Raw genomic sequence first — 11475 nt, 5'->3', positions numbered from 1 at the left:
GGAATTTTATGCGATTTGTATGACGCTTCAGTTCTACTTAACTAGAATTGGCCACAGAAAAGCCGAAAGATTTTGACAATCTTGTTCCTAATTCACTTGCTTTTTACTCGATAGAATGCAATATTTCTTCTTAAGTTTTTTAATGGCCGTCTAATGAGCATTATTTAATAAGACTGGAGTGCACAAAGGTTGAAAGCAGATGCTGCACGTTTGGAGAATGAATGAACAACTGCATTATAAAAGCAAATTAAATACTCAGGTTCAAAAATAGGTATATCTAAGATAAGGACAACTTACAAGGAAATATTAATTTACTTAGGAGATTGCATTTAATTCACCTAAAACATTTAGGATCATTAAGTCCAGCAGTTATATTTCTATCTTTATTTAATTTTAAATTTGTAATAAAATTGTCGAATTTTAATTTTGAGTTTTGCAACGGGTGCTTGTAGGTCATTGTTTTTTTTTTTTTAATTTTAAATTCATAGGTCATTGTTAGTACGTCTAAATCACATTATATGAATACACACTAATAATATTAATTTCTTTTGCATTTATATACTTACTTTTTGAAAAATATAACAAGTGAACTAGTGAACTACATCTTAACCAGCTCATTAGACAGACCAAAATTATTAATCTTAAGTTGGTGCTAAAAGTATTTTAGAAACTCCTAATTATATGGGTCAATGTAAGGATATCAAGTTATCAACCCATGAGATGTGATTCTATTTATAGGTGCAAGTGAATCAAGTCTACTAGCAGGTAGCTTGATGCTCAATAAAAAAATATCCGACTCAAACTTTATTTTATTGAATTCGAATTAGAATTCTGACTACTTGAGTAATAAATCGAATCGAACTTGAACTCAAAAATACTAAGATCGACTACAAAATATATATTTATATTTTTAATATTACTTATAGGATGTGGACTCCTTTGGAAAAACCTAAAACCTTCTTTTTCTCTATCTGCCACTATCACTCTCTGCTTCACGAACGAGTAGGACTTTTGCTAAAAATTCTCTTTCTTCCTCGGGCTCTTTCTCCCCCTCTGTTCAATCCATATGGCCTCTCTTTCTTTCCATTTCTTCATCTTCGTGGCTCTTTATCTTCTTCTTTAATAAATTCTTTTTTTTCCTAATTCCAAAATTTTGGCTTCTTGGTTCCTGGAAAAAAACTTCAAGTTCATCACTAGCTCTTTCCTTCTAGATTTGACGCAGAGTTAAAGGTAATCCATAAATTTTATGCAGCCTTGTTAAGCCAAGTCATTTTAGGCTTTTAATAGTTGATAAATGGATTAGTTAGATTAGGCGTTGACTTGAATTTGTGTTATATTTTTGTTTCATCAACTCCTTCAGCGATATTCATATCCTGATAGTTTCTATACTTTTTTGGTTGAAGGTTAACTAACATAATTTCACAAAACATTCCATGGGCATACGAATCAAAGCAATTCCACAAAGTTATCTAATGTGAGTCTAACGAAAAACTTCAGAAAAATTTTTTTTGATATTAACCAAAGAAAAGAAAAGAAAAAACAAAATCTCACATTTTTTTTTTCATTTCTCTCCTGAACTTCAATCTTTCTGGGTACATTCTTTCATTCAAAGATCCCTGTTCTAAAACACTGGAAATTTGGAATATTTTCTGATTTGTTTTGTTGCCCCTTTTCCCATCCCAAATAGGCTTTTGCTCATACCCAGCACTTAAACAATATAACTAAGAAGTCAAACTCCAACCAATTAAAACCAAAAAACTTCGCCAGACATACACAGTACTAAGCTCAAAGATCAAAACCTCAACTCTTCCGAAAGCTAAACATGACTGCTCTTTCTACCTCTTCCTCCTCAGTGTCGAGGTTCCTGAACCCTTCTTCACAATCCAAAACCCCAAAATTTCTGAACCTCCTAAACCCCCAGCCCCAGCAAAAATCGCACACCAAAAATCTGATCTTTACCCTTAAACCACCCTCTTTATCAATCCTCTTCTCCACCAAACCGTCAAAACCCTTTAAACCCCTCTTCTATTCCACCCCAGTAAGATCCCTTTTCACAGGAATTGTTGAAGAAATGGGCGAAATTAAACATCTGGGCTATGATAAAGATGGCAGCTTTACCATGAAAATCCAAGCAAAAACCATTCTTGAGGACATTCATTTAGGTGATAGCATTTCAGTCAATGGAACCTGCTTAACAGTGACAGATTTCGCTACCCAATTGGCTGAATTCACCATCGGATTAGCCCCGGAAACATTGAGGAAAACGTCTCTGGGTGAGTTGCAACATGGGTCTTCGGTGAATTTGGAGAGGGCTCTAAGTCCTAGTACGAGAATGGGAGGTCATTTTGTGCAGGGCCATGTTGATGGGACCGGAGTAATCGTGAGCCGCGAGCCAGAGGGGGATTCTCTGTGGGTAAAAGTGAAGACAGGGAAGGACTTGTTGAAGTACATTGTGCCTAAGGGATTCATTGCAGTTGATGGGACTAGCTTGACTGTGGTTGATGTGTTCGATGAGGAAGACTGCTTCAATTTTATGTTGGTTGCATATACACAGCAAAAGGTGGTGATCCCTTTGAAGAAAGTTGGACAGAAGGTGAATTTGGAGGTTGATATATTGGGGAAATATGTGGAAAGGCTACTTAGTAGTGGATTTGTTGATTCCATCAGATCATCACGACCTGTGGAGGTACATTAGTGCATCTTTTTACCTTGGTACGGGATAGTACTGGTGACAGCTGAATGTCATGTAGTACCTGAATTTACAGATTAAGTTTCAAATTTAGTTATTGAGATATGTTTTTAGTGGGCAAATTTTGTTTTGTTGGGCATTTTATCTGTGTGAACTTGTGTATGAATGGAATGTCAAAATTTGTACCCTTGAATCTTCAATTTATATAAACACAACCAGCTGCTACTTTGAAATCTTTATGGGACTTTTGTAGTTGAAATTGTGGAGAGGGAAAGCTAATTCAAATTGGACTTGCGTTTGGAATTGATAATTGTGCCTTGAGTGGAAATACTTGTGGGCGGTGCGTGGATTTCAAGAAGTTGAACTAACAAGGAGGATAAACCCGGTTTCATACTGGATCACCTTTCAACTCCTAGATATAATCTTACTAAAAGCTAATTGGACAAGAACAGCATCTAGGATATGGCTTATATATCCCGAAGGACAAATTTTGATTTTAGTTGGGACATTTTCTAGTAGTCCTAAAATGTTTGTCTTGAAAGATAATGGTAGATATTGTATGTTTAAAAAGTCAACAACTCCCAAAAAATGCAGCGGTTTGCAGATCCTATTTGAGCAACTGCAGTCTTTCCCGGTTCATCCAAGTGGATGTTAGCATGGATTTGTTTTGCTTTCTTCATCTCTCTGTTGTGGAATTAATGACTGGTATTCTTGTTGATTAATCATCTTACCTTCGGTAATTCTTTGAAGCAATATTGATGTCAATTACAACATGAAACTAAGCTGTGCTGGAAACCTTCTAGGTGGACTCCCATTTCATCTCTCATGACTTGACCTGTAGCATCTTGATTTACGTTGTGTTCAAAGGCTTTCATCTGTATTTAGCTTCAATCTCTAAGAAAGTCCTGTGTTCCCTTCCTATCTCAGCTGTTTGGATAAACTGAAAGAATAATTGCTTAGAATGTCTAAATCACAACTAGTTACATCAAGAATTTGGGCCTCAAAGGTTGTAGGCTAGATTTTATGTCACTATAAGCATAAGGGAAATCACATTTTTATGAAGTAGCTTAAATTTGTAATCTTCAACTTTGAGTTTAATTGATAGCATTGGGAACCTACTGCTTTCTGGTAAAAGTAAGGATATTGCTAGTTGGAGTTTTTGAGTAGATCAATCAATTTATCTAAGACCTATTTTCTAGATTAGTTAATGCACTCTGCATCATATTTGTTAGCCACTGTTGCAAAGGGCATAAATGAAAACAGGACAAACTAACTTACAAATTCTTTTAGCCTTCTACACAGAGTTGTAATTTGCCAAAACTTAAAAGAATAAGAGCAGTATAAGCTATAGTTTCTTAGCCTGCCAAACAATAGTAATCAACTGTTTGTTTTGTGATAGCAAACTCTTTACCTTTAAAAGCTGTTGAAATGATAATGCTTGTTAGGATATTTTGAAGGCTTAACAGGTTCAAAAGACTCGGAAATTTTGTTGTTCCTCAAGTTGTTGCGGTCCTTATCCATTAGAGTCTATGTGGGTATGAGAAAGCAGATGCTTTCTTTTATCTTTCCTTTCTGAGGGAGCAAATTGCTGATATTTGTGTTGTTTTTATCTTTTAATACTCTAGTTGCTGTCAACTCAGATGCACTAATGAAATGATATGAGAGACTCAACAACATTCATTGAGAGAGAGAGAGAGATTTGACTAAAATTGAAACCACAGGATGAACAAGCTTTTGGCTTAAGAAGTTGATAATTAATGAGACATAACCTGAGTAATCTTTGGCTAATACTGTAACAATAAGACGAGCAAGCCTTTGGGTTAAGAAGTTGATATAGAATGAGACATGGGATGACTAAGCTTTTTGCTCAAACGTATACTTTTGAGAGATGCTTGAAGCTAATCTATTGTAATTCTGAAAAGAATTTGAAGGAGACCTGAAAGCCATCTCCTTGTCAGCATACAGTATCCTGACAATCTATTTTGCATCAATAGCATCTACAGACATAGTAAATGACTTAGCATTTCATATGGTTTTAGCAGCTAAACCAAATAGATTCAGTCAATTCTGAATCACTTGCATCAGTTTGCTTTCTGTTTCTTGGGTTTCATCTGAAGCTAAACTAATGGAGAATAGATAAACAGTCATCCAGATGAAGAATTGTTACTCATATTAATGAAAAATGTTTTAGCTATTTTCACAGAAACTTGCTACTCTATTATCCAACTTTCTCTCGTAAAGCAGATCTATCCTTCATCTAGGTCCTTTAGTACTATATTCTATTGGTTGAGCTCATTTTTTACCTTAGCCTTTTTTGTTGACATCTTGATTTATACTTGATCAGATAGAAACTTGCCTAGGAACATTGTTCCAATTTAGTAATTGTTATTCTTCTAACATTGGTGTCCCAACGCGGTATGTCATAGAAAGACTTGCCGTTTTTTATTTGATACTTTGTCAAGGTTATCAAGAAGCCCTATTGTTACAGAATCACTTAGAAGGGTATATTTTACTTTCAGCTCATTCATTTTGTGAACTTTTTGTCTGGTGCCTTTGGGTAAAATCAGTTTGGCCCAATTTGGGCAGTTCAATTTAAATGTGAGAAGTTTTTTCTTTTTTCTTTTTTTTGCCACTAAAATTCAGATATGACTGCCCAAATCCGGGCTATGTATGGTAGGTCGAGTCCTGATCAACCATTCTTGGCAGTTGCCAAGAAACTCATTGCCGTGTGCCCTTGGCAGGCTGGAGTCTGTTGTGGGATTTATTGCGTACACCCAACCACATCTTCTACTATTGAAATCTCATAAATGAGATGAGTTGCGAAGGGGTTCTTTGAGTGGCCATTGGAGTTGTATCTTAACAAAATCTAAGGGGTGCGGGTCATTATCTTGCTGTCCCCAACTCCAACTCCTGTGGTGGTTAAACTTTATATTGAACATGACCTGACCTTTCCTTCAGTGTTACTCCATGCACCTGGATTGCTTAGAACAGCGGACAGGTCAATGGGGAAGGATTTGAATGGATTTAATCTGCTCAGTGGTCCAAGTTGTTCAATTTGATATGTCGATAAATTCTTGGTATTCGGCCGACTATGTGTTACATAAATATTTTCACATTGATGTGCTAATTGCTGGTCCAATTTTGTTATTCTAGTTTCTCGACAAGTTGATAATGTTATGAGAATTTACCATTACAGACATAACGGGAAAAGGCAAGAAATTGTAGTAGTTGAAAGTATGACTTCTCAAACACAATGCCCTTCTTGCATTTCCCTCCCAATTTGAACTTTTGTGTAATTTTACCATAACCTATTGTAGTTATACAAATCATTCCCTTTTCCCGCTCCTCACTTCAGGTCACCCGCCACCGACAGCCTTTGCTATCCACCTCTGCCATCAATACTCTATTTAATAATTTTTTTTATGTTTTTTCTTTTTTTTTAAAAAAAACTTGTGGATGTTTTAGAGAGTGTTACTTCAGATGAACTTGTTTTACCATAAAACTACTTATGGCTCAGTGCCTCTTGGTTCATTCAAGCCATGAGGCGTTCTTTTGGAGCTTGGCTTTGTAAGGTCTTTATTAAGAGTTTGCACCGCATTGCAAAATCAGTGCCGAAATAGCAAAAGTTCAAGTCAATTTGCTTTGGAGATGTATGGTTGTACCCCAATCATTTTTATTGCTTTTATAGTGCTAGCATTCTTTGTGGTGGAAGGACCAAATAAAGCGTTATCTTATTCTTATCTTCAGACAACATGCTCTCATGTATGGATTGTTTCCGCAAGCTGCGCTCTTTAGACATAGCTTTCTTGACCATAAAAGAGAGCTCTTTTCTATGGATGAGGAGATTCTGAACTCACATTATCTCAAAAGAGGACCCCCAACAAATAAAATGTTCACCTTTAAGTCAACCCTCAACCATCTTGTCGAAAAATATCATATGCTAGATTACACGGTAATCTTGAAAAAATTAATGAAAAGTATTACATTGAATTAATATAATTCAATTTCTTCTTCTTTTTTTTTTTTAAAAAAAAAAGCAAGGGGGACCCCAACAAATAAAATGTTCATGCTTAAGTCAACCCCCAACCGTCTTGTCGAAAAATATCACATGCCAGACTACAACAGAGTAATGTTGAAAAATCATGGGATAATTGTAGAAACCTTCCTGAGGTTTTTAACAGTTGCACTCACCTCCCCAAAATGTTTGGAAAATAGCACTAATCTCCCTTGAACTTAAGATTTTGATAGCAACTTCAGAACATGTTAGAGAAAGTACCATTAAAAAGGTCTTTTGGGAAGTGAGATAATAATTTTGTTTCATTTATACCCTTTTTGCCTCTTGTAAGGTAGTATTAGTAAAAGAATGAAAAACATTAAGAGATGGAAACAATTAGTGAAACTTAGATAATATATGTGCAAAGCGAACAAGGGTAGTAGTAAAATCTGAAAGAAACAACAAACATATGTTCAGAAATATGAGGTTCTAAAGCATATAAAGAGACTGTTAATCAAGTAAGAATATTCACCTTTGATCAATATAAGAGAGTTTCTTATTGTCATACTTTATAGTATTTCGATTTTACACTGTTTACTATATTTCATATACAGTTATGTTCTCTCATGATCGACATATCAATTTCATCATACTATAACTAACACCACAACTTTGTGTATTAAGTTGACATGATAAAGAATTACTTACCTATCATCTTTTGATTGTTACATATTTTTAACAGAAAAATTCTCAAAATTTGCCTTGATTTCTTCTTTCTTTCTCCTTTTGTTTCATGAATGCATAAGACAAAATAAACTCAACCAAAAACCACTAAAACTTATTCTTTTGTGAAGTTTTACCTAGATGTTTCTTTCTCCTACATTTTCTTGCTTCTACTTCTCTTCTATGTAGAAAATATATAATTTGCATTGTCCTCTTAAGTGTTGTCCATCACAAAATAGTACCATGTTGGAGTATCAAAATGTCACTATTTTGTAAGTGCACTTACAGTGCCTAATGGAACAAAAAATAACCGTTAATTTTGTTTAATTAGTTATCTTAGACTTGTTTACTGCCCTAATTTTTTTTTGCTCCAAATTTGTTTACTAACAACCTTAAACTCTTAGGGTATAGAAGTAAATTTATCCTATCTTATGTTAACTATAGGCTCCAAATTCATGATAGGAGGGTTAATGCTATTTTCCAAGCCTCATGGGAGGTGAGTGCAACTGTTAAAAACCTCAGAGGAGGTTTTTGCAATTATCCAAAAATCAAATGAAAAGCATTACATAAGCTTTAAAAGAAACGAAGAAATACATGAATGTAAAGAAGTCATGTGTTTTTATTTTTTTAAATTTTTGTTTGCATAGAAAAATTGATTGAAAATGAGTGAGATACTATGGCATTAAGACTAGTGGTCGTGGATTAAATTGTGTTTCTTATGTTTTGTAGTTTAAATAGGGATCTGAATATTAATTATGAATTACAAACAACTTTTCTTTTGTGGTCAACCTGTTACATGTGCTAGGAATACATAGATAGAGATCTCCTGATATTTTATGCAAGCTACAATTAAGAAATTCTATGTTAACCAATTAAAAGACGACAGGCTAATTTTAACATGGGCAGACGTTGACTTCTTACTTATTCTTATCAAAACTTAATGAGATATATTAAAAAAATTAGTAGACTAGACATATAATTAAAATTTTTGAAACCACCTATAAAGAAAGAATCTGTATTTTCCTCTACGATTTTTTTACAAGTTAATCAGAAGCTAGCATCGCCTCAATGATTTTGGCCAACTCGTTTAATATATTTCAAATTAAACGGATTCCAAATTCAAATCAAAATGCATATATCAAACACAAAAAAAATCGTTTTGACTTTTTAGACATGGAAACAGCTTTTCGATTAATTATACAAATCATTATCTGACTTCTAATTTAGGATCACGAGCTCTTTGTGTTTGGCCTATACATGTCCATGATGACTAAACAATAACACAAGTTGAAATATTTTTAATTAAAACAAGAAAAATCGGTTAAAGCCAACCACTTTAATTTTGGTTCTTGTTGATTTTTCAGGGCTATGAATCATCTTGCACTATTGACTTTTCAAATGGATGGAATTGACTTAACTATTGGATGGAATTGATTGAGGGTACAAATGGAAAACCGAATATCAACTGCCAACCAGTCCTTTTAACTTTCAAATGATCCTTTTTACCCTCCACTTAAAGCCTTCAAATTTCCAGGCCATAATAAAACCAGTGAAGCAGAGTTGGGGCTGACGTCGCTTCATCTCCAGCCATACACGTTGCAATCACTGACTGGAGCATAACCTCGAAAGATCTCCCAATCGGCTCCGACCTCCAACAACCGTTGTCTCGAAGAAATCAATTCCCGAGATGCCGCGGGAAACATGAATGAGTACTATGTTGAGTTTACCAAACTACCCCTATTCGAGAACATGAAATGCATCTAGAAGAGATTTTTCGTTCTCTTTCAAGAAGAGGATTTTGCTTTGGCCGATTTTACATCTTGGAAAGGAAAACAAGTGAAGAAAGAACTAGGAAAATGATAAGCATTTCACTTTTACTCTTTTTTTCTTTATTTTAAGCTAAATTTCTTTTAATCTCCCTTAGTCCATCTCTTATAGTATTTTTATATCCTTCATCCTCATTTAACATGGCGCAATAATATCTTGATGAATGTAGCCAATTTTTTAGTATTTAATCCCTTAAGAAGGTTTTTTCTTTTCTACTTTTGATTTGATTAACCGAGTACAAATTTATATTGAAATACTATTTATTTTTTAAAAAAGTAATATTGTGATACGCCTTTGCAATTATTACATGTAGATATGAAAATTAGAGTTCAAAATAGGCACATTACAGTTAATATTTATGTTTGAATAAACTCTAAATATTTTACCTTTAAAAAGAGATCTGAACTTTAATTCAAATCAGATTCAACATTAAATAAAATTTATAAAGATCACGCTGATCAATATATTTCAATAAGATGAAAAATATCACATCTAATCGTGTTGATATACTTAGATATTTTTGTCTAAAGTTCTATTGCAAAAACATCTTATGGTCACCCTCTTTACTCATTCCTTCTTAGAAAAAAGAAAGGAAAAATTACAAACTAATATAACCTCGTGTCCAAAAATGTTAAACAAAGGTGGAAAATTGATCCAAGGCTAGAAAAGTAATCTTAAGTGCCGGTGTGGGGCATGCAGCTGTGGTTACGGCGTCCAAATTCTAGCACTGACCAAAAGCGGACCAAGTCGCCCTTCCAAGTTGCGAGTTCCCACTATAAATGGCGGCCCATGTCCCCATTCCCCTCATCCCAATTTCCATACTCCGAAGTAATCCCAAGAAAATAAAAAGTAAAATCTGATTTTTCAACCCTGCAAATCAAAAAGCCAGCTGCAGCCTGCAGGCTTAATTTTCTTTTTTGCGCCATCAAGAATTCATGAAGAAATCAGGAATTGTAGCAGCTTCCATGGCTGCAGCTTCTGCATCAGCTTACTCTGTTTCTTCCTCTTCTTCACCCAAGACCAACATCCCTCATGAGGTATATGGAAGTCCTTCCTTTACTTTCGTTTTCCATGTGACTCGAGTCCTTTTCATTCTTGCACAAGAAAATCTTCTTTCTTGGAAATTAAGGAGATGAGAAGACCTGTGAAATTCCATGTTTTTTCTTGTTGGAAGTCGACTCTTTTTACTTGTTTATCCTCTTTTTTCTCCCTAGTTTTTCAAGGTTAGGAGGTGAAGATAGTCTTCTATGTGATGAATGAATGTTAACTTTGCTTGATTTGCTTAAATTTTTTTAGCTGACGAAGAATTGATTCATTCTTGCCAGGATCTTAATGTTTCGAGCAAGAAAAAAGAGAAGAAATCTGCATCACAAACAACAACTTCTTCAGATAAATTTGCGCCAAGGTTTGATGGGTTGAGGTTCATAGAGACTCTGGTTACTGCTCACAGATAAAAAGAAGCCCTGATTCCAATCCATTTCTAACTTGAATTCTTGAAAAACCATGGGTATTAGTATGATGTTTTTCGGAATCACAGCATAGATAATGGGAAGAAAAACAGAACAACTCTCTGTTTCTTCTTTCTCTTCCCTTTTTTTTTGGGTGGGGCTGACTATGAAGGAAAAAGAAAACAAAAATTGATGGTTTCCTTGTTAAGGTTTTGTTGCAACTGGTGGGCTTTTCTCATGATATTGCTGTCTCTGCTTGTATTGTAATCAGCTAGTTCTGGCAAATTGATTGAAATATTAGTAATATTGCCCCATTTATACTTTCTCTTTTCTTCAATTTTGTGCACTTTTATACTGTTTATACTAGTTCTAGCAGTAATTATTGGCTCAACAACCGGTACAAATACTCAGGACATTCAATATTTAATAGACTTTTTTTTTTTTTTTATCAAAACGGCAACGCAGTTCAATATTTAATAGACTTGTCCTAGGGGAAAAATGTTTGATGGTTATGGACAGGATGTGGACAGGATGATAGCATTATAAATGTGATTACGGTGATGCATCACTATTTGTTTAATCAGCAGAGATTATTGACCTTAATACACCGTTGTACTACAATAATTTGACGTACTTATTATGATTTAAAAAAAATTAATAATGAGTTGTACTATGACATATAAAACATTTTGCAGAAGCCCTACGCCATCTTGTTATGCAGGTGAATATGTAGTTTGAGATCTGTTCCCGCACACTTTTCTGCAAAAGTCATGTTTAGATTTGGATGCAACTGA

At 34.5% G+C, this 11475-nt stretch overlaps 2 protein-coding genes across 2 annotated transcripts; both read left to right on the top strand.

Annotated features, from left to right (window-relative positions):
• The first annotated feature begins 994 nt into the window (after positions 1–994).
• Positions 995–2924, top strand: LOC113743313 (riboflavin synthase). The gene has a single exon (XM_027271295.2). The coding sequence runs from the start codon at positions 1823–1825 to the stop codon at positions 2693–2695; it is 873 nt and encodes a 290-aa protein (XP_027127096.1). The 5' UTR covers positions 995–1822; the 3' UTR covers positions 2696–2924.
• Positions 2925–10041: 7117 nt separating this feature from the next.
• Positions 10042–10910, top strand: LOC113743625 (uncharacterized). The gene is made up of 2 exons (XM_027271671.2): positions 10042–10270; positions 10559–10910. The coding sequence occupies exons 1-2, from the start codon at positions 10169–10171 to the stop codon at positions 10685–10687; spliced, it is 231 nt and encodes a 76-aa protein (XP_027127472.1). The 5' UTR covers positions 10042–10168; the 3' UTR covers positions 10688–10910.
• The last annotated feature ends 565 nt before the right edge of the window (positions 10911–11475 follow it).

The sequence above is a fragment of the Coffea arabica genome, chromosome 5e (genome assembly GCF_036785885.1).
Source record: "Coffea arabica cultivar ET-39 chromosome 5e, Coffea Arabica ET-39 HiFi, whole genome shotgun sequence".
Classification (NCBI taxonomy): domain Eukaryota; kingdom Viridiplantae; phylum Streptophyta; class Magnoliopsida; order Gentianales; family Rubiaceae; genus Coffea; species Coffea arabica.
This window is presented reverse-complemented; position numbering and strand designations above follow the sequence as displayed.